Source organism: Pinus tabuliformis, chromosome 2_2, assembly GCF_031772625.1.
Source record: "Pinus tabuliformis cultivar Carrire ecotype Pingquan chromosome 2_2, CPIR1, whole genome shotgun sequence".
Lineage (NCBI taxonomy): Eukaryota > Viridiplantae > Streptophyta > Pinopsida > Pinales > Pinaceae > Pinus > Pinus tabuliformis.
The window spans coordinates 1,210,856,230-1,210,880,876 of NC_142300.1; the positions used below are offsets into that span (position 1 = coordinate 1,210,856,230).

Consider the following 24,647-nt stretch of genomic DNA (forward strand, 5'->3'; position numbering starts at 1 on the left):
GGTACCCATAGGAGTTATGAGAGAGTCCAACAAACGTGACCACCTCTTGTATTTCCTGCGTGCATGCCTCTCCAAATCCGCATGTTTATGCGCTCAATGACAGATCCCGTGGTTTAAAGACGTCGGAACACGTCTCTAGCCTAAAAAAAAATTCTGCCAAAAATGGAGGTACCATCGGACTTGGAAAGTGCTTTAGTACCACTTATTATGCTCTTCAATTGCGAGAAATTCTAGAATACCAAATATGTGAAGAAATACAACGCATAACACAGAACAAAATAGGAAAAACAGCAAGTATTTTATTATTCAGAGATGAAAGCAATGTTCACTTGCCTCTTCGAGGGGGCAACCTCCAGCAGAGCAAAGCTCGATTACAAAATAAGACTTGATATTTCTCAATGGGGAGTCTCTAGCCTCTATATAGGATTCATACATACAATACCATGGGTCATTACCATGGTTCTCTCAATACCATATATCTAATACAATGGCCCGTTTGCAACTAACTGTGGTCCCTTTCTTAAATGCGGGTCAACCACTTACAATTATTAATACGGGCTTTATTGACTCTTTAACTAACTATGACTATGACTCGACCCTATTGGGTTTATTACATAAATAAAGAGGCTAGGGCTGGACCCTAACATCCTTTCTCACAAAAAAATGTGCCATGGCAAAAAATAGAATAATAATAAAGAACTAAAAAAAGCAGAATTCTAAAGCATCTACCATTGAAATCCTTATTACATTTCATATGAACCACTCTACACCCAACCAAACTTCCATTTACATTTATGTTTATCATATAGTTAAATTTTAAAATTTTAGTGTTTCAAGTTGGGTCAGTTAGGTTAAAGCCCAACATCCCTTCTGATGTTCACTAAAATTTGGGGGTTGCCTCCACACATCCCCCTGATGTTTTTCCATGTTCTTCCATCCCCACGTCAGAGAAACTTGGTGGAACATTGGTTTATGGAGGTAGTGTAGAAATCTGATTAATGTGTAGATTGCATGGGGCCTGAAAGTGTCCTTAAGAGTCACAGTGCACCTTAGGTGGTATATGAATATCTTTGCTATTGAATTTCGCTAGTTTGGGGCATCTTAAAAAGGCACAACCTGAGTATGAATGTAGAATAAAGGAAATCTGTCCATTAAATTTGTATATTTTTGAGAGATTTCACTTAATTACTGTGTTAAGATTATATATTCAACACTATGCATGTTCATCTTGGTGCCAATTTTGTCATTAGTTCTTAATCTGATGCAAATAATCATTACTGTTTTCAAAAAGGTACTTTGTTTATATAGTCCTTGATCACCTCAAAAATTGAATTAGGTGTAGTTATTATATTTTACTGAAAACATTTTTTATATTGAATCTGGATTGCTGCCCTGAAATAGTCTTTGAATGGTGTAATTTAATTTTGGATGAATGAGTCAATGTTTAGTTGGAACTTCCTAGATCGTTGATCTATTTACATCTGTTATGATTTGTTGCAAGTGAATCCTATCTTCTTCTTAGGCAGTGTACGCCAATTATGGATGTGCTCTTGTTAGGTGTTTTCTGTCAAAACTTATCAAATCAGCTTATTTTGAGCTTTTGTGTTTCAGAGTGTTTCTCCACACTTGGCTCTTGGTGGTGAAATGTTTTGGCTTGGCCATCAAAGGAAGTCTGGGATTGGTTTCGCTGTTCGATATAACGCGGATAAGATGGTTAACTTGGCAAACCTCTTCCTTGCAATTATTTCCTTTTTTCTGGCATATCTGTTGTTTATTTTTGTTTGTTTAATGTTTAATGCTGATCGATATTGACTAAGCACTTCTATGCAAAAGATAAATGCATTTATAGCAATGTGGAACAAGTCAAAGTCGGGATTAAATTGGCAAGGGTCCAAAAGTTGAAAAACTCATTAAAGTTGGGAGTTTTTTGAAAAAGTCGGCAAAATAAAAAAAAACACAAAAATATTCATTTTATTTTTTATTTTTTTTAGCATCTAGAATATCCACAACATAAAATAAATGCATTTCCACATAAACATGTAAAGAAAGCTAATATATAATATGCATATGAAGTCTAGTGCTACATCACATATCAAAATAGTGAATCAACTCCTGAATCTTGAGTCTTGTCTGAGTCTCAACTCTCAAGAGTCAAAATATCAACAAAAAATATAATAAATGTATATCATGAGTCATCTACATGTCATAAAGTAATCAGTCACTGAGATCCTCTGCCCCTTTTACGGGAATAGGGAATGGCTTTGCCTTTTCCTCTAGAGGAAGAAGGCCCAGCCCCTGGAAATACAAATGGAGTCAGTCGTCCTCTAGAAGCCAATGAAAGAGGTGGCCTCTGTCCTATGCTGTTGCTGCCCATCCTAGATGGTTTCACCTCCTCCTCATCCTCATCCAGCACTACATCCTGACCCTGATGCTGCTGCTCCTCCTCTACCTTTGGCTCTCCCTACCCTGCAACTGCTACTCCTCTGGATCTACATCTAACCAATCCGGGATCGAGTCCACGGTCGGCCTCTCAATCTCGACTCTCCATGCAGTAGTGGTCTCAATATTGTCCAATGAGATGGCTACCACATCAAGAGGTTTATGAAGTTGTCTCACCCAGAATCGAAGATTGTAGTAGACGTAGACCATGTCATTGAGGCGTTGGGACTCCAATTTGTATTGGGGTCGTAGTTTGTAAATTAGTACTTAGAAAATTTAAATATTAAAAATAATCAAATGAATTCAAAAATTTTAATTTGAATTTTTTTTACATGTTGTGTTTTTTGCTGTGTATTTTGTCAAATACACTCAGTTGCACTCACACCTAGAGGAATTGCATGTTTGGCTAAGCACTCAAATGGCAAGCGTTTGGAGATGGGGTATTCTGCCACCATAGCTTGTCCACCAAGCATCTACAAGTTAAAAGAAAAATGAGAAACATAAAAAAACATTGAAATTATAAACTTGAAAGTTTGAAACAAACTGAAGCTTACCTGGCATTTTGGTCGTCCTATTCTTAATAGCCATGGTAAAAACAAATGTGCCACCTCCCATCCTATATACCTCTATTTCTTTAGAAATGTTGTCACATTCTTGCTCAGATGCCACCATCCTCTCAACACAAGTGAAGAATCCATCCATTACCTTGGCATCAAATCTGAAATGACAAGCGTAAGCAAATGCGGAGTTGAGGTAGATACCTACATCATGAATGGGGCGATGGAGGGTATTGTTCCATTGCTTATCAATCACTCTCCATATGACCTGTTGTTTTTCTAACCCCCCGTCTCCATTATCTTCATAATAAGCACGAATGGCTTCTTTGGCCCTATCCATGGCTTCATATAAGTAGCCCATTACGGGCTTGTCTCCATCAACCAACCGAAAAACCCTTACCAAAGGTTCTGAAATAGCACACACCTCCTCTACTCCTGCCCAAAAGCTCTGATCATATGAAACTAGTTTGCATATGCCCTCTCCCTTTGGTTTGCTGCTAATGGCTAAAGCATGACAATCTAGTGAAAGAAACATGCTCTTCACTTCCCACGTATAATTCAATAGAGACTAAAGAGATATGAAAGTCGTGGAAAATCGTGTAATGGCAGGACACACCAACTCTGTTGTTGGTGAATCTTCTCACCAAGCTAAGCATAGATGCATGATTATATATAAATTTTGTTGTGCTACTAGATGATTCAACAATATCCCTCACAATAGGAATCTTACCTATATCCTGCAACATCAAGTCAATGCAATTAGTAGCACAAGGTGTCCAAAACAAGTTAGGATACCTTTCCATAAGCAACTTGCCAGCTACAACATAATTTGCAGTGTTGTCCATTATGAGTTGTACAACACTGCTTGGGCCTACTTTGTTGGAATTTCTAAGTTTAACCCGTTAGAAATTCTTCCTGTACTATTTGGTTTATTTCTTCTTACTTGTTTAATTACTTAACAAGTTATTTACCATGTAAATATTGAAAATAAACACAAGTACAATATCAACATCTATAGATCATCAATTGAAAGAAAATAAGCACACAAGTGACATCGTTATTTTTGGACCAATGTCCCTGGAAAAACCCAATGCGGGAAAACCGGTGCAGCTGTTCAGAGGGTTTTATTATTATGCAATTTTCAGAATACAACCAGAGTGCCAGAAATGGCTCACCCAATAGAGAATGCCCTTGGCAGTGGTACCTCTCCTTGGAGATAGATACTCCGGCTGATTAATCATCAGATGAATGATCCAATAGCAACAATTGTAGCTTCCACTGCTCTGTGTCACTCTGATAGGGATTGCGTCACCCTATCTAGGTCACCAGCTCCCAGTCTGTCCCACGAAATCCTCTTAGTGCTGCCTCTTGGCCCTGTGTCAGCTCTGCTAGCCTCTGCGCAACTTCTAGAGCTTCTGCGTCAGTGCTTAGACCCTCTGCGTTAGACACACTGGCCTCTCCTGGCTCTGCGCAACACCTGACTGCCTCTGCGTAGCCCCCAGCTGCCTTTGCATCAACCTCTTCGAGCTCTGCTCTATCTCTCTGGTACCAACTCTGCCTCTCTGCTATGTATTCACTGCCCCTCGCCGTTGATCACTAATTCTATCTCTCTTAGCAAACCCTGCTCTAGAGAATAGAATGACTGATCACTCTGGTGTGTTCTCCAACTGACCCTCAAGCCTCCTCTTATATTTTTCTCGTTGGTCCATCAACGACTGAGATTTAATCTCTAATCAATGGCTAAGATTAGATTTGGCTTGATCCATGACTTTTGGAACCTTCTAACCCGGTTTTATATTAATACCTATTAATATTTTATTTTTCCTAAGTTTAGACCTAGTAACTCCATTAAAAATATTAATTATTTTAATATCTCCCAAACTGATTAGAATCTGCCCAAACCATTTATGGGTCTTGGAGATCTCATGTGCTTTAGCCTCTCCACCAATTTTCATGGCTAGAGCACATTTGGTGCTACCACAAATCAACACTCCCTCTTAGCGAGGACTGTGCTCCAGTAATACTCCTCACTGAGTATCACCTTGATTATCCTGCACCGGTCCCTATGCTGATGCTAGGCCTCCTCGCCCAACATCCTCTGCATTGCTGCATCTTGTACTGCTGCCCATGGCCCTGCCCCTGCCACTGCCACTGCTGCATCCGTACGACAACTCCCTCTACATCCGTGCTGCTGCTGGTCCATACTCCCAACACTGCATCTGCACTGCATCCCCCTCTCATCATGTTGCATCGTGCTCCTGCATACTGCTACTGCATTGCCACTCAGTTACTGAGAAGTACGTAACTGATCCACCCAACTACTGACATCCTTGTTAAGCTAGAAACACTCCTAATGCTGAAGCCTTCTCTGTTGCTAACAAGTGCTCCGTCTACTGACCTCTGCGCTGCTGCAACAACTTCCTGCATCTCACACCGCTGCACACCTCTCCGTGCCATCTTGCACTGGTGCAACACTCCAGTGCCTCTCGCATTGTTGCAGCCTGCTAGCCTTGCGCTGCCAGGGGACTCCTGCACTGTAGCACTCTCCGCCGCTTCATCCGTATCTGTCTCTACTGACATCTGCTAGGCCTGCTACTCCTCTTTGGGGCTCCTGTAGCAAGGTATAATCTAAGAGGTTGGGTACCTCAAGGATCCTGCCCCTCATTGCTTGTAGTCTGCCTGAATACAGCTTGATGTCTCCCCAGTGTCCACTTATTCTCAAGGGGCACATGAGCACTCATGGCACAATCATCATCCTCCTCGACTTCTTTCTCCGCCCTTGCTGGTATTGCCTTGGTCTCGGAAGCCTCTCCCTTACTCTTCTTGCTCGGACACTGGTTTGCAAAATGACCCAGTTCCCCACAATGGAAGCACTTGACCTTGGAGAGGTCCTTCTTCCGCTTCTCCTCCTTTCCCGCAGATGCTAGAGCCGCATCCTCTTCTTCCTCCTTCTTGATCCTGACCCCTTTACCACTACTCCCCGCCTTGGTTAGCCTTTGGACCTCTCCTTGAAGAAGAGCCGCCCACAGTTCTTCCCAATCTGAAAGCTTCAACCTGCCCAATATGCTCTGGACAAATACTTCCCAATCCTCGGAGACTGCATTCAGTGCGGTTTTCACCAACATCTCCTCATCCAACGTGGCCCCTATGGAAGTTAGCTGGTCACAAATCTCCTTCAATCGACTGAGGAAGACATCTATCTGCTCTCCCTTCTGCATTTGGTATGACTGCAGTTGATTTTCACGTAACATCTTTCTCTGCACGGAAGTACGCTGGTACAATTTCTTCAGGGCCTCCCACATCTCATTTGCCGTGCCCTTCTCGGCAATATGTGATACCACATGATCCTTGACCCCATCAAGGATGATGCACTTCGCCCTGGCCATTACCTCCTCGTACTTCTCATTTTGAGCTGGGTCAATTGGGATCGCTATTGTTTTCAAGACGAAGTTCTTGATGCAATATTTGTCTAGAATGGACAAGATCCTGGCCTTCCAAACCATGAAGTTGGATGCTTCGTCCAACTTATCCTGATCTCTCAGTCCATTCACAGCCATTATGCTGCTCTTCTTTCGACTCCTCCGAGTCTCTCTGCTTCCCTCCTGGAAGTCCTCTGTTCGACTCCTGCTGAGTCTCTCAACTTCCCGTCTAGAAGTTCTCGGTTCGACTCCCTCTGAGTCTCGATTTCCCTTCTGGAAATCCCTCTACCAACGTCAAGTTGCCCCACTCTGATCGTCTGTGCAATTGCACCACTGATCCAGATTCCTTGGCTAGAAATCCGCCTTGGAAGCAATTCCCTCCTCCTTGGTCTTGCCCTGTTAGGTACTGTTCTGACCACAATACCCCACCAGTTTTGCTCCGCAAATTACTCGTAGCCTTCTATACTCCAACAATTGAAGGATTGAGCCACTTGGCTCTATGCAACCTCGACACCGGCAAATCAGCTCCCCTAGCCAACTGCGGTAGCCCTCCTGGCCTTTGCGTGAGCTTGATTCTGCCTCCCTTAGTCTCTGCGCTGCCTTTCTCTAGCTTAAAATGATGACGCAGTTCCTCTGCGTCACTCCTTCCTCTGTCGCCTTCTGCGCGGATCAACCCTGCCACTTTGGACAGCTGAATCTCCTTCTATTGCTCTACTAGCTGATGCCTTCAGTTATCCTGTGATCTGCAACCACGCTCTGATACCATGTTGGAATTTCTAAGTTTAACTCGTTAGAAATTCTTCCTGGTTTATTTCTTCCTACTTGTTTAATTACTTAACAAGTTATTTACCATGTAAATATTGAAAATAAACCCAAGTACAGTATCAACATCTATAGATCATCAACTGAAAGAAAACAAGCACAGAAGTGGCACCATTATTTTTGGACCAATGTCCCCGGAAAAACCCATTGCGGGAAAACTAGTGCAACTATTCAGAGGGTTTTATTATTATGCAGTTTTCAGAATACAATCAAGGTGCCAGAAATGGCTCACCCAACAGAGAATGTCCTTGGCAGTAGTACCTCTCCTCGGAGATAGATATTCCGGCTAATTAATCACCGGATGAACGATCCCACAACAACAATTGCAGCTTCCACTTCTCTGCGTCACTCTAATAGGGATTGCATCACCCTATCCGACTCACCAGCTCCCAGTCTGTCCCACGAAATCCTCCCAGCGCTGCCTCTTGGCCCTGCATCATCTCTGCTAGCCTCTGCACCCTTAGACCCTCTGTGTCACACACGCTGGCCTCTCCTAGCTCTGCGCAGCTCCTGGCTGCCTCTACATACCCCCAGCTGCCTCTGTGTCAACCTCTCCGGGCTCTGCGCTGTCTCTGGTACCACCTCTGTGACGCAGGGCTAATATCCCGCTATACCCACCATATGCATATTCTCTTTCTTCCAAGAATTCCTATGACCACCTTGGTCAAACCTTCATAAGCTAAGGTTAAGGTCCTTCATTTAATTTTCAAGCGGAAACATTTCATTAGACTTTCCATAGTCTATCCCTTCATTAGTCTCCCTATCGAAACTTTATAACTTAACTCTTCATTAAACTCAACCCAATCCTTAATCTCTCACATATATAACCCTGGTTAATCCTTTCTTAACCCTTATAACTCAATAGAGTATACCTTCAGAGCTTTCGACTTGCGATATGCGACAACCTTCCCCACCGTTGATTTCTTTCACCCAGATCAACGGCTATCGCACTATCGCATCAAATCATTATGTGCCTTCGTCGCCTCTCGCATGCGATATGCGATCACAACCAGACTTCAAATAAATTAAAGCTGCGCCTATAACTTTTCGGGTCTGCCTTCTCCACAAATCTTTAACGCGATCTTTCTCCACCGTTGATCTCCATCTCGATCTGACGGCTGTACTTCTTCTCGATCAACAAATCAAATCGACACTTTATAACCATTGATCAAGATCCGCTTGATCTGACGATCCACAACGATGTCGAGTGGACTACTTACGCGAGGTTTAACGCCTTTTCGGACCCGATGGGAATTATAAACTCTCAACCTATAAAAGTTTGGGTCCGCCCTTACGGTTAACGCTTGATCAACTTACGGCCCGATATCCGTTGGATGACGAGGCCTTTAAATCCTACGGTCCAGATCGATTCTCGTCTTTCTCCTTCCGCCAATACTTAGATTGAATCTCCACCATCCATTTCTTAGCTCTATCTTATGACTTAATCCTGGCCGCTCATCACGAACAAATCTCGTCTATTGATCTTCTAGATCCAACGGCTACTGTGCATCAACACTTCCATTCTTCGCTCTTCTCTTCACTTGGGTTTCTACGCCAATTCTTTAATGTTTTCGATGCTTTCGCTTCTTCAAGATTCTGGCCCTTCATTGTTCCGTCACAACTTCTCTCCTTAATTTAACTCCATTCGTACCTTTATGCTCCTCCCCCTTCACTGTAGCACTAAAAGCTTTCTTCTGTACTGTCAATGTGTGTACAGAGCCGAAACACAAACTCTATGGTTCTCTCCTCGAACCATTCGCTGACTAACAATTCTACCCAACACTCCTTTTGCTGGAATTGTTATCTCTAAGACAACTCTACCCACAATCGCAACTGTGGAGCTGCCTCAACAACTTCTACCCAACCACAGCTGGAAGTTGTTCTGTTACGCTTCTCTGTATTTCGCCTCTATTCTGCACCTGCAACATAAGTTACGCAGAAACACTCTAGCCACACACAGATTATAATTCAATTACACAGTACACATTGTACAAACTCTGAATCGAGTTGTTTGTATTAATAAACGAGTATTTACACAAGAGTCTCTCTCTGGCCTGATTTTCTGGTCAATATCCTTTCTTCTCCCGCCCGTAGGCTTACAATTCGACTCTTTGACTCACTAGCTATTCTCTAGCTACTTCTCTATCTACTGACTGACTAACTTGTTCTTGCCTTTTAGGCTTACCTTTATACAAAACGGTTCTGTTGAACTAATTCTAGTTCAGACCTTTAATCTGCTGAACTAACTCCTCAATATTCTCTAAGTCTACTTTTAACTCCTACTTATCCCCAAGAGTCCTCTCTAGTTCCTCGAATCATGAGGCCTGTTAGCGCTTGAAATTTCACCTCAGGCTGAGAAAGGCAAACTCCAAGGCAACATCAAACCACTTAGCCTCGTAGTTAGCCCTATGGGGCAGGAGAGGGCTCTCTCCGGTATATCTCAGCAAAGATCTTCAAAGGGCGGAGATAACCAATAAAGAACACTGATTTTAGGCTAGTAAACTGATAAAAGGTTTGGTTTGCGATTTTTAGGGTTTTGGTGGAAAGTTGGGGAAAGGCAATTCTGGGTGCGGGGATTGGACACAGTTTTTGCAGGGGGTTCTTTGGGGCAAGGTAGGAGACTGTATTGATGCCTTTGAATTAAGTGAATGAATAGGAATGACCGGTGACGAGCTAAAGAGAGCAAGAAACCTTCAAGAGTTCTCTTTAGACAGATGAAAACATAAATATTAAGCAAACTTAAAAGCAGAGCATGGCAATCATGAATTCTACTTTAACACTTCATTTGCTTAATTTGCAGAAGGAAAAGTAAGAAGATGAATCACATAACAAACTTACAAGTACAAAGAGAAACACACCATCAATACATGTAACCACAGGAATCCCAAAAAGGACTGCAAAACCCTGGTCCTTCTTCCTTTGCCAAAATTGCAGAGATACAATCAGTAATACAATAGAGCTTTCTCCCTCAAGAGTCCAACCATGAAAATGACCAAGAAAGTACATAATATAGGCAATCTAACATCTTTCCTTGCCTCTAGGGGTCGAGCTCACTATCCTAGGAGCTGTTTCAACCAATTCTAAACTGAGCACTAAAAACCAGGCAATCAAAACAACTTGCCTCTATAAGTTAGGAAACCAATTCATTCATTAAATTTTTGCCTATCACATGAATGAATCTTCTAGAAGAGATAAATAAGTGTCAAAATATCATAAAGTTACATTATTTACAACAAGGAGGATCAAAATTCACTCCAAAAAGTCAAATCCAGTCAAAACTGCGTTTTGCTAAGTTGTAGGTGCATTTATGTGAAAATTGCCCAACGCGTAGCGCGCCTTTGGAGCTACTTTTGAGGCACTTCCAGGTGTCCAAATGAGGCAAAAGTGGGCTTGTTGGAAAGGTCTGGATGTCTACTTTCCAACCCAAGTGGAATTTCTGAATTTGGTGGTCATTTACCCCTCCAAAATTGCAATCTCCCAAGACTGCTTCCTGTGTGTCAAAAAAGTGGCAGAAAGTCATTTTTTGCTTGTTTTTTGACCTTCTGGAGGCTCAAAACTTGATGAAATCTCTTAGTAATTGCTGAGCAGGTGTATTTTTGCATGACAAATCCAAAAATGCTGAGTTTTCCTGAAATGGAGTTGCCCATCTAAAGGGTCGCGCGCGGTGCGCTATGCGTTGGTGAAGAAAACCTGTTTTTTGCCCAAAAATTCACAAGTGACCAAAAATGCTCAAAATTTTTTGAAATTTGTGCTGGAGTTGAGTCATTTAGCATCATGCTCCTTCAAGGAAGCCTCAGCCAAGATGTGGAGGGGATCGGGCCTCTTTCTTCGTTTTAGTGCTTTGGCCAACCGCCCTTGGAGCACCTTCATTTTCGCTTTGCATACGTGCATTCGGGCCCAATAGTGGTTCTTCATGTTCCGGAGCAGGTCCTTATCTTTATTGGCCTTGGCCGGCAACCTCTCCAAATGAGCATTGACCTGGAGAAGCATAGCCTCTCGCTCAACGGGTACCAAATCTCCGGGTCTCTTGCGCGCCAAGTTGCGGTCTTCATGGATCCTCCTCAACTCATCAAGAGTGTGCTCATCTTCCAATTGCTTGTTGCGCTGCTCCAAGTAGGTGATTGTCCATTTGGCCATTTCCAACCTTTGCTGCAACGAGTCATTTTCAGCCCTTAGGTGCTGGATGATCTCCTTTGGCTCTAGGCTAGGAGAACTGATATCGAGGTTAACAACATCTATGCCTGGATCACCTGATGGCCCCTCCTCAATTTTGCGCTGCTTGCCTCTCTCTGATACCTGTGCTGCTGTCGGAAACGAGGCCCCTTCCACCTGATGTGGAGATAACACTCGCGGTGCTGATGAAGAAGGCGAGACCCCTTCCACCTGGTGTGGAGAAAATACTCGCCTAGCTGATGCAAATAAGGCCCTGTGGCCTTTCTGATATGTGACCAATGGAGGAGAGCTGACATGTCTGGTCTCGGGGATATCATGCTGCTGTGAAGGTCCTCCCTCCTCATGAACAACCTCAGGGGGTGGTGATGCTGGCGCTGTGAAAAAATCTCGAGAGATAAAATCCTCCCATGGGATACCCTGCTGAGCCAACTGATGCATGACCACAAGCTTAATCAAACCATAATGAAAGATGCTCCGGTGTTGCTGTGCTGGGCTCTTTCTCTGCACCAAGGGCACCATCTTCTCAATATTCCGGCACATGAAAAATGGTATGTTCATCATTCGTACCCGTGTGAAATGCATCAACAAGCGGATATGGTACGAATACAAACGTGAAAATCTGCCCTCACAGGTGAAATAGCGAATGATGAGCCTCATCAAGGGAGCATACTCATCCCTCAAAAATCTGAAAGGAAATACACCAGTCATATACCTCATGTATGCAGGTTTAATGTAGGGCTCATACTGAAATCTGTCCAATAGTTTGCGCTTGTTCCACTCTTCTCCAACATTGGGTATCCCTGTTGCTTGAGCAACCATCTCAGGTGACAATATAAAATCCACCCCTGCCAGATTCACATGCCCGTCATGAAAATGCAAAACAAACAAGCGGACCAATTCCCTATGGTGCTGAATTTGAGAAATCCTCTCACAAAATTCATAACATGACAAGTGGCGGAAACATGTGACTACAAGTGGACAAGCCTGTAAATAGGTCAAAGAGGTGGGCTCATCTCTCACATGGTGACCACCCTTACCACCCCTGTGAGGTCTCCTCTGTACCTCAACCTCTGGTGTTGACTCACGGTCATCACTTTGCTCATAGTCGGTTTCGGTTTCTAACATGGTTTCAAGAGCAAAGTGGCTGAAATGTACTGCTGCTTCTGCTCAAATGACCTGCTGTTTTCATTGTTTGAGATGCTGCTTCAAGGGGACAAATAACACAAGGGAGATATTAGGGAAGGGAGACTTTTAAGAGGAATTAGGGAAAATACATGAAAAAGGGAATTAAGGGAAGGAATCATGACATATACAACATCATACCATTATAATTTGCAAAGGTTTTATGGGAAGTAGGGTTTAAGGTTATATTATTGGATTTTAGGGATATGGGTAGGGTTTTGGGCCTTTGATATTTTTTGGTAGGGAGATTAGATAAAAATGATAAGGGAGATGGTTGGGATGTGGGGGAAAAAATGGGAGTGAAAGGGATGACCTTGAGAGCAGCAAAACAAAACCCTATCTCTACTTGCACTTTGACATTTTTTAAGCAAATATACATGAACTTCTCATTTCAACTTGATGGCATTAAAACACATTTCCCATGCTCATTTTTCTTTATCAAGCAAAATACTTTGATGATCAGAGGCCTACCTGCAATCTTGAAGAAATTTGGGGTCGTTTGAAGCTTTGAAGGTAATTTTTTCTTGTGTAAACCCCAACGCGTAGCGCGCGGGTCCTGACGCGTAGCGCTCGCCCAACGCGTAGCGCCCGTGCCTTTTTCCCACTGTGCTGACCGCCCCGACGCGTAGCGCCTGCCCAACGCGTAGCGCGCAGGTCCTGATGCGTAGCGCGCGGGCTCTGTCCACCAACTTGCACGGTTTTCTCACTAAATCGCCTTTTGCTCTTGCTTTGGAGTCTTGGAGGCAAATAATGATAAAATGAAGGGAGGGAGGGCTTTTATAAACTTGATTTGAATTAATTTCCCCTCAAACCCACTTTCTAATGTTTATAAAATGACACTTTTCAAAATTTAAATGCTGCTGATTTATGGTTTCCTTTTTGTCTTGAAATTGGTTGAAATGATGCTTTTTCTCGAAAATTTTTGCAGAGGTAGCTTCTGAAGAGTCTTGGCAAAGGAGACCAGGGCTGCATGCCAATTTCTGGAGAGTTTGAATTTTTACAAATTTTTACAAAACATGAGAAAACCTTGCCTTCAAAAACAGGGTTTTTGAACTCAAGGTAGAAAAAATAGCTGTACAATATGAAATCCTCTGAAGTGATGCTTTGATAGACATCCCTTTGGCCTGCTGGGCATTTATTGACCTTAAAGACATGACCTCAAAGACAAATTGGACCTAAACCCTAGACCTAGGACCTTGACTACAAAACAAAACTAATGACCCTATAAAGAATTTTATTGACTTTTTAAGTTTATTGACTTTTTATTGACTGAAACAACTTGAACTAGCAGTGCCAAGAGGGGAACATAAAGACACAAGCTCCTCCATCAGGGTTATGGCATGCCTAATGGAATGCAATAAGATGACACTGATGAGACACCTACTAATGAAATGCAAAGAGTTTTGATTGCTGATGGAGGGCTACTAGACTTACTCTAACAAGGCCAATAAGAGTTACAATTGATTTCTAACTCTTTCATCATCATTAATCACTCACGTTCTCCTACACTTGAGACCATTTACAAATATCCTCACACTTATCTAATTAATTCCTACTTTAACCACTCAAAACATTGATAACTACATATATAGGAATCCAACTTCCTTGAAAACACAAGACTCCCTATGTCTACTAAAATACAATGATAGTTTCGAGTTAATGTTCCTGCATCACTCTACCTCTCTGCTATGTATTCATTGCCCCTCGCTGCTGATCACTGATTCTATCTCTCTTAGCAAACCCCGCTTTAGAGAATAGAATGATTGATCACTTTGGTGTGTTCTCCAACTGACCCTCAAGCCTCCTCTTATACTTTTCTTGTTGGTCCATCAACTACCGAGATTAAATCTCTAATCAACAACTAAGATTATATTTGGCTTGATCCATGACTTTTGGAACCTTCTAATCCAGTTTTATATTAATACCCATTAATATTTTATTTTTCCTAAGTTTAGACCTAGGAACACCATTAAAAATATTAATTATTTTAATATCTCCCAAACTAGTTAGAATCTGCCCAAACCATTTCTTGGTCTTGGAGATCTCATGTGCTTTAGCCTCTCCACCAATTTCATGGCTAGATCACATTCGATGCTACCACAAATCAACATACTCCCTGAATGAAGATGTCCAACAACTCACATAATAAACATGCATCTTTAATGTGTGTAGATGTATCAATAGATTTCATAAACATTGTCCCCTTGGGACAACTAACCAAGAAGTTAAGAAGGGTCCTACCCTTCTGGTCAGTCCAACCATCTGACATGATTGTGCATCGAGTGTGTTCCCATGATGCCATAAACTCCTCCAATCTAGAAGTGCAATCAATGTTTTCATCTTGAAGAAGAGGCCCTCTCAATTCTGCAAAGGTGGGGGCTTTGTACCCCGGGACAACGACAGCAACAACATCAAACATAGGTTGGTAGAATGGGTTTATTTTGGCAATGTTGAAAGGAACATCACTCCATAGAAGACACTTACTAACCAACCTGTCAGCTTCTGCGTTTTCCTTTTTTTTTTAAGTGCCGATTTGATGCCAAGTTTTGCACCAGGGGTGGTTCTCGGAACAAAAAAAGATGAGATTGTTGAGGGGTTGGGACATATGAGTGCGGAAGGTGATGTTGAAGAACCACTCACTCCCCCCCACTCTTGAGGCCCCTACAAGTTGGATTTTTAGTGCTGCCCTAGTGTCTTTGCCCTCCCCTTTATCCATCAATGATTGAATGGCCTATCGGATGATTTTCAGAGATGGATTTGGGCAAAGGTCTACATTTTGCCCAGAATTTTCCCCAAATGGAATTTTAATTTGTTGATACCTCCTGACATATGCTTGCCACACAACTTGCAAGTCAAATACATTCTATTGATCCTGCGAGATTCAGGTATAGTATCAGGTTCACCATATTCCCACATAGCATCCAAAAGCCTTGGGATTTTGTTTTAAACTTCGAACTTGAATTTGAACCTGGGCACAATTTTTTTTGTTTGAAAAAAATAAAACAAATTGTTATCACATAAGAAGAAAACACAAATGCAATTGTTGATTTTAGATTTTAAATGTTTCTTCTCACTCACTTGAACACACTCAGATTCAGTAAACAAGGGTTTGAATTTTTGTCATTTGATTCTTGAAAGTTGAAGTTTTGCTTCAATTTAGATTCTAAACAATGTTTTGATTCAAAATTCTAGGCAAAAATTAGATAAAAACAAACTAATAAAATTATAGAAAGATTTAAGAAGCCATTTGTGTAACAAAGACTGAGAGAAATTAAAATACATACATGGTAGCAACAATTCGGCACTTTGAATCTCTCATGTTGAGCAGTGGACAAATCTCCATATCCTCACCACAAAACGAGCAAATCTCCTCCTCTTGGGAAATGGAAAACAACTACTCTTTCCACAGGGACGAATGGGAGCAAAAACAACAAATAAATGTGTTCTTTTCCTCTTTTTGGCCTCTTATCCGTGGCCTGGGAAAGAGGGATGATTGTTTCGGTCGACTCCCGATAAAATCGGGATTAATACGATTTATCCCCGATTTTTTTGTTAGTGAAAAAGTCATAAAAAGTCAGCCGATTTAATCATTTTGCTGAAAAAATCGGATTTTTGGGATTTAATCCCGACTTTTTGCCGAATTTTTCCACATTGATTTATAGTAATTGAAGAGCAACTTTACATTGCATGGAAATCTTTACATGTCCAAATTCTTTGTAAATTAACTATAAAATTAAGATCTGAGAAGGCTTTAATGTCATAGCTTAAGTTGGTTTAAGTATTTATAATGCATTGCAAGATTTGCTCATTCAACTTGTCCTGACGATGAACCACACTGGTTGGTTCGAAATGCGTTGACAAAATTATCTCTATGTGATTTTTGCCGAAGAATCTTCTCAAAATTGGTTTAAGTACTTTGTTGTAAGTTTGATGGTCTAATCCAAGTTGCTTTGTGGTATTCCCATTGCATGTTCACCATCTAGAGGCCAAGTTGCATATTGCTTGGTTGATTGCCTAGAGAGAGACATGTTTTTATGAGTAGTGATTGCTTGGACGTTGAGGTGTACAAACATTTACTTATGGGTGACTTGTAGAGTAGGTATTGGAGTTACAAGTTGTAGATTCGGATCAAGTTGATTGGTTTTACAGAAAACACTTTTCTCGTAATGAGGTCGTATTAGCTTTTGGGGTTTATTCCAAAAGTGTTCAACTTGTAGGAGAGTACTAGGTCTCCTAGCCCCTTGATGATGCTTCATTGATATATGGATGGCTTAATTGCAGTGGATGTTTGACCTTGGTTAGAGTGTTGGCATAGCATCCTTACATTAGTATGGTAACTAACCCATTGGTTGTACACAATAGAAGAGTTGATTCCTCAATTAGGAGAGGTACCTACCTAGGAGGAGTGCTAGTCACTTGAAGGAGGGTGCCTAGCCCTAAGAGAATTTGATTGTTACCCACCCAAAAGTGGGTAACCCAAAGGATAAATTTTTCTCTCCTAGACAACCAAACAACCAATAACCTTTTATGATCAACACATAACATGATGCCATGATGGTGGTAGGAGGTAGATGTTTTGTGGTGTTGATTTATGTTTCCTTATGACTTGGTGTGTTGATGTATTATGTCACTAGGACGGGGTGTTCTATATGGTCCCTCATGTGTTGGATCATGGATGTATGGTGGGGTCATACTTAAGGATTGGATGGGTTAGCACTTTGTTATGCCCCCTTCTCCAATGATGTTCATATGGTGGGATGATGTAACATTTGCTAAAAATTGCCTAGATAGAGATGTGTTTAACGATGTTTGTACCCACATTGATGTGCTATTTCCTAAGTTTGAGTTAGAAGGTGGGGTACTAGATATTGATCTAACCTGTTGCTAAGGTTGGATGATGATTTTGATGCAGTGATACCTTGGTGGTGGTGGTGTCCCTTAGGTTGGGTCCTATGTTTTATTGCTATCATGGTGGGCTTTAGCTATAGACAACATTTTTTATTTACATGGTACAACACTTTAGTAGAGTGCACCCATCATTGGTACACATGTTCATGGTGATTTAATTACTTGGTGACTACTAGAGAGGGACTATGGTTTAATTTCAACATTAACCTTTGTGGAGTTATGTTGAGGTTAATTTAACTATTCAATGGTTAAATTATTCAAGTTTATCTAGATTAAGGTTAATAGATTGGGTGCCCTACTTCATTAGTTTCTTTTTCACACTTGAAGGGATTACCCTATTAGGTGTTTCCAACCCCCAAGGGGAAGTGACAGGTACTAGGTCAACCCATCAATCCATAGGTGCAAATGTAGATCATGATAATGGAGTGGGAAAGACTTTAGGGCTAGGTGCCATAGCCAAGTGACCAACTAATAGTAGTCCAATATCCAAAGTGTATAGATGTAAGGAGGGAGCAATATTGGAGTTGAGTTATTGCTTTCCTTGGCCTGCTTTTGCTAGCCCTTTGGTGCACCTTTTATTTCTTTATAATAGTGCTTTGATATGGGTGCATAGATCATAAGCCCAAGCTTGCATTTGAGGGATTTAGCATTTTTTACCCCTTTAGATGAGGCAGTTTATTGCTCACACTAGGGTTTGGACGGTACAAGGGTTCCTTTCTCGTGTGTGGAACATCAAGTGTTGTAGGAATTGAGTGATCGCTAATGAGGGGGGTAGAGCTCTTCCTTGGCTTTTGCCCACACACTAATTTTAGTTCCGTTGCACAGTTTTTGTCAAAGTTCCAAGGAAGCGGAAGTACCAATTTTTTCAACAGGATCAGATCCTCTATCAACAATTTATATGTGTCATTGTAAACCGATTCTAACGATTTTGTAATGTAAATGATGCTAATAAGACCATGAATGTATGTAACAACCTAGGGTAAGCCTATTGTTTTGGCAGAAAGTTTCATCCTAGGAGATTTTTCATCTCACTGATTTATTTGTGTTTCTAAATACAGATGGTTGGTAGAGCTTTTCCCTCCAGCCTCACCCCAAAGCTAGGGTGGAATTCTTCGTCAAACTCTTAGGTGAGTCATAGTGTTTTAGTCAAGTCTTATGTAAAAGTGATTTGGGAATAATTTATGCTAGTTGGCTAAATTATTTTATTACTAATCACTTGGTCTACTAGATCATGTAGTGTCACAGATTGGGTACGTATTTTGAGGGTCCAAGCCAAATGGGTATTCCCCCTTTGAGGGTTGAATTGTAAATTATATGCAAAAAATATTTTAATGCATGGTCCCTCATACTTAGACACCATGGATAAAATATTAGAGGGTGGAAAAAAACATTAAATCCCCTGAAGTGTCAATTAATTAATTTTTTTAGCAAAATAAAATTAAATCCTAAGCCAGGAAATTAATTAATTAGAGTAAAATTAAATTTTCTTAGGAAAATTAATTCTCCAAGTGGAAAACTTCGTGGGTCCTAAAAAAATTATTTTTTGGAAGTCCTCCACCAAGAGAATGTTGTATATTTCAAGAAAAAATGGACTCTTAGGCCTTGATGGTTAAATCAAAGTCAAAATTTTGAAGAAATTAGCTCAAAATAAATAATTTTGATCTAATAAAAATGGAATTAAATAATAAAATCGAAAATTTCTCAAAAATAAAAAGTCAACGACTAAGATTAAAAATGATAAAAGTATTTTTCGACAGACGAGATTATTTTGACGAGGATCAAAGAAATTAGCTGTTATTTTTCCACTTGGAGGATTTATCTATAAATTAGAGAGTCATTTGAGTCTCTAGCCATCTAATTTCTAGCTAGGAAATTGTTGCTGAAACATCTATGTAACACTATTGTGTCGCTAAGAACTATTTTTTCTATCATAATAAAGACTTTGGGGTGCAATTCAAGGTGTTGCATGCTCATTGATTTGTGGTATGTACTGACTACAGACTTTCCTATGTTGTGTTGATAAATGGTAAGATCTGTTTTTTCATTAGATGGAGATAAAATCATGCTATTGATATTTTGGGCTATTCTTAGCTGATTTGATTCACCATATGATTAACGAGTTTTCTTGAGTTATTAAATACATAGTGTTTGCAGGTACTTCAGTCCTTGATCTCCAAGTTCACAAATTGTGGGTAATAACCAACTTTGCCTGGATTCCGAATATTTATGTGGTGGATTTAATCTTCGCTAAGGCTATAGTGTGCATTGGGTTTCTAAAGTGTTTTTAGCCATTCATGAAAAAACTCCATAAAAATTATTTATCAAAATTTTATTTCAAAACCCTCTGTATGTTTTGTAAAATAATTTTGTAACCCTTTGTTTCTTGTATATATTGTATATATTTTGCTTTTGTTTCTTTTAAGTTTTCCTTACAGGTCTAAGAGTTGAGGCCATTATTTGCAAAAGGAATTCCTTTCCTATTTGAAAATCAACCCTCTTCTTGGAAAACCTTTTGGGAGCATGCTAGAGCATAGAATCAACGAATGGGCATATAAAGAGGGAAAAACAGCAAAGGGACAGGCGGGCTTTAGGTCTAAACATTCTACCATTGATCATTGCATCACTCCTAAGACACTTCATTGAAAACGTTTAGGACAACCAAGGTGGGGAAGCATTTTGTTGCTTTGTTTACTTCAAAAAAGCCTTAGAAATTGTCCCTAGAGATAAACTGTGGCACATAATGATAGAACTAAAGGTCCCAAAGGAATATAGGGCAGCTGTTCATAAACTTTATGAGAAGGTTAGAGCCAGAATCATAACAAAGGAATGCATGTCTGAATGTTTTGACAATGACATAGGAGTCAAACACGGATGTCCTCTTTCTCCCACACTAGTTGGTTTATATATTGATAATCTTGAAGAGTGGATAAACAATACCAAAGGAGAAGACATGCAGCTGGCAAGATATGTGGTGAAACTACTTTTATATGCAAATGACCTTATTCTTATCGCTAAATTGACACTAGGTTTGAGAGAACACTTGAAAGCTCGAAACTCTTTTGTCAAGAAGTGGGAATGCAAGTAAATACCAACAAAACTAAAGCCATGATTTTTTCTTTGAAAAGAAAGAAACATGAAGGTACTTTTCTCTTCGAGGGCAGCCCCTTGGAGGTGGTATATGAATACAAGTATTTAGGAATTGACTTTCACTACAGGCTTAGTTGGGAGACATGTAGATCAAAGAGAATCCAAGGATGGTGGAAAGCTTCTTACCTCCTTCTGAACAGGTGTAGACAAGCGGAATTATGGGATTGTAAGACTAAGAAAACCCTCTTTGGTATATTTGTGGTGCCAGTTATCCTCTATGGTTGCGAAATATGGGTGAGCAACATGTCAAGCCACAAATGACGATAAATAGAAAGAATTCAAATGATCCGAACTTAAATAGGAACGCAACAATTTACAGATATAATCTTAAATACAGAGATGTAGCAGAAAACACTTCATTTCATTAATAGAAAAATACCTGAACTATGCTTACAAACAGAATGGAAATAAGATAGCTCAGACGATTGTAGTTTGTCTCTGAGAAGAGATGTGGCGGCTACATGCCTCTAAACTATGTTACAATGACGATCAAGGGCCTATTTATTATTAGAAAACATGAGGAAACCCTAAACAACCAAAACCCTAACCCCAGGAGATGTAACACCAAGAGTTTGTGGGACCCGTTGGAGTTGGTTGGGCAGCGAACTTCCTGGGGTCGTAACTTGGTCATATTATCTCTGTTTGGCGTGTACGATACCTTGTTGGAAGGGTCTCTTCGAGTACTACAGGTTTTGCCGTAGGCCTTTACCTATGGCTACGGCCTTGCCGCCAACCCTAAAAAAACACAGTTTAGGGGGTCAAAACTACTTCGCAAGTCCAGGACCCGAAAAAACTGCAAAAAATAGTAAATGCTGAAATGAACAAGGAAACAGATGAAACTGACTGGGGGGCCTAGGTGGAATAGGCAGGTGGTCACCAATATCCACCTACATCATTCCTCCCCCTTTAGGAAGCAATGGTCCCCATTGTGTGCAGAGCCTCCATGAGGTGAGGAAATTTTTGTTGACAACCTCTGTTTGGCCATCAGTTTGGGGATGGAAAGCCGTGGACTTAGTAAGTTTTGTATCCAGCATCGACTAGAGAGTTGACCAAAATGCACTCAGGAATCTGTTGTACCGATCTGAGACAATGGACTGTGGGATCCCAAAGTGTACCCACACTCGCTCAAAGAAGAGCTTAGCAGTGGCCTCTGCTGTAATATTCTTCTTGCAAGCTGCCATGATGACCATCTTAGAGAATTTGTTGAGGACCACGAAAATGAAATCGTTGTTGTGCTTAATAGAAGGAAGACTCGACATGTAATCCATGGAGACAGATTCCCAAGGCCGACTAGGAGTGGGTAGAGGAGTATACAGGCCTTTGCTTCTTGATGGTTGGTTTGGCAATGGTGCAGGCAGTGCATGATCTAATGTACTTCCCAACATCCTGACGAAGGTTCGGCCAATAAAAATACTTTTGCAATACCGCCACTGTTTTCTCTACTCTGAAATGTCCACTGACCTGACTGTAGTGCGCTTCCAAAGTCATCTTGGCACGCTTACTTGAAGGAACATAGATGTGTCCCAGGTGGCATAACAGTGCATTCTGAATGTGAAAATTTGGAACTTGCTTCCCTTCCAGTAGTGTCTGGTATATGTTGGCGAATTCTGGATCGTTCTTGTAAAGATGTGGCCACCCCGATGTCTCATGTCCATAGTGTTAGTTTTTGGTACTATCAGAAGTGCTCTAGCCTTGAAAATTGGTGGAGAGGCTAAGGCACATGAGTTCTAAAGAACCCAAAAACCGTTTGGTGAAATTCCACTCGGATTGTATTTTATTAACATGATTAATATTTTTATTGGGGTTTCTAAGTCTAAACTTAGGAAAATTAAAATACTAATGGCTATTAATCAAAATATGGGTGAGAATGATCTAGAAGGCGGATCAAGTCATGTTTTAATCTTAGTTGTTGATTAGAGACTTAATCTCAGCCGTTGAAGTCTCAACAGGAAAAGTATAAGATGGAGGCTTGGGTTTCATTTGGAAACACACACGGAGAGAATGAATTGATCAAGAATTCAATTCCTAGGGCAGGGTTTGCTAAGGATTTCAAATTAAGTGATCATTCTGCAGCAGAGGGGTAGTGAGAATTTGGGAGGACTTTCCAGAGAATACCGACAGAAAGGCAGAGACTAGCAGAGAGGCAACGCAATAGCCGGCAGAGCTAACGTTGGGCCAGTCTAGGCCCACGCAGTGTTGATGCGGAGCTAGAAGGGACAATGCAGAGCTGGAAAAGCTGCCTGTCATGTAGAAGCAGGGAACAGCAAAAACTGCTGGGAAAGCTGACGCAGAGGGCAAAAGAGGTGACGTAGGGCTGACGCATAACCTGAAACGCTGATGCAGGGCGTATGCAGGGCCAGCGCAAAAATAGCCGGGGTTAGCCAGTCTTGTGACGAATCATCAGGAATTTTGCCAGGCGAAGTGAAGTATAACTCACTCAGATTTTTCGCCAGTATTTTTCTCTGTAAAGGATTGCTAGATGAGCATCCTAGATTTGTATTCAGATATTTCTCCTGCATAATAATAAACCCTTAGAGCTGTTGCACCGGTTTTCCCGCAATGGGTTTTCCGGGGACTATTGTGTTAAAAATTAAGTGTGTCCTATGTATCTTGTTCTTTGCTCTGTTTTCTATTTCATGGGATCAAATATTTAATTAAGTGTAGGTTGCAGAAGTAATTTGCTTCAATATTCAGAGGAATACCTTGATGTATGTAATTTAAAAATCAAGTAGGTGAAGTAGATTCAGATTTGCTGCAGTAGGGGTTCCTTGAGGAATAGGATTTTTCACATGGTATCAAAGCATTGATTTTGAAACAGGAAGAGCAGATCTAGCGTTGAGCAGTGAGGCTGAAAGCTGCACTTGACAGCAGTTCGAATCCCCTTGGAGGGATTGTGTTGATTTGGGGTAACATCGGATGTGCTCTAGCCACGAAAATTGGTGGAGAGGCTAAGGCACATGAGATCTCCAATACCAAAAAAGGGTTTGGGCAGATTCTAAATAATTTGGGAGATATCAAAATAATTAATATTTTTAATGGAGTCCCTAACTCTAAACTTAGGAAAAATAAAATATCAATGTGAATTAATATAAAATTGTGTTAGAATAGCCCAAAAGTCATGGATCAAGTCAGATCTAATCTTAGCTATTGATTAGGGCTTAATCTCAGCTGTTGATTTATCAATGAGAAAAGTATAAAAGGAGGCTTGAGGGTCACTTGGAGAACACACCAAGAGATCAAGATTTTGACTTTCTGGGGCTGGGTTTGCTGAGAAAGTTGAGAGAGTAATTAGAGTTACAAGTGAGGGGCAGTGAATACAGAAGCAGAGAGACAGAGATAGCACCGGGAGGATCAATGCAATAGCTGGAGAAAGGGACGCAGAAGCAGCCAAGGGTTCACGCAGAGGCAGTCAAGAGCTGCGCAGTGCCTCAAAGGGCTAGCGTGGGTGATGCAAAGGGCCAAAGGGCTGACGTAGTGCCTCCAGAGGCTGACACAGGCCAAGCCAGAGTGATGCTGGGCTAACGCTGGGCCAGAGAGAGGCTGACGTAGTCTGTAGAGGATGACGCTGGGGTTTCGTGGGGCAGATTGGAGCTGTGGAGCTTCCAGAGTGTTTATCCGGGGTTTCAACTGGAATATTTGCTTTCGAGTATAGAGGTACTACTACCGAGGATTTTCTCTGTTGGGTGAGATGGATTTGGCACCCAGATTGTATTCTGAAATTGCTTAATAAATCAAACCCTCAGATAGCTGCACCGATTTTCCCGCATTGGGTTTTTCCGGGGACATTAGTCCAGAAACAACGGTGTCACTTGTGTGCTTGTTTCTATTTCCTTCAATTGATGATCAGTAATGTGTTGAGCACGTACTTGTATTTATTTCCAGTATTTACATGGTAAATAACTTGTTAATTAACATAACAAGTAGGTAGGAATAAATTAGTAAAGTGCATGAAGGGTTTCTAACGTGTCAGACTTAGAAATTCCAACATGGTACCAGAGCG

General features: G+C 41.1%; 1 protein-coding gene across 1 annotated transcript in view; it reads left to right on the forward strand.

Annotated features, from left to right (window-relative positions):
* LOC149197834 (mitochondrial import receptor subunit TOM40-1-like) overlaps positions 1–24,647 on the forward strand; it is a 376,128-nt gene that overhangs the window by 166,281 nt on the left and 185,200 nt on the right. Inside the window, exon 7 of the mRNA XM_089405991.1 lies at positions 1,612–1,713. Coding sequence (XP_089262117.1) covers positions 1,612–1,713 — 102 coding nt within the window. The remainder of the gene's footprint in view (positions 1–1,611; positions 1,714–24,647) is intronic.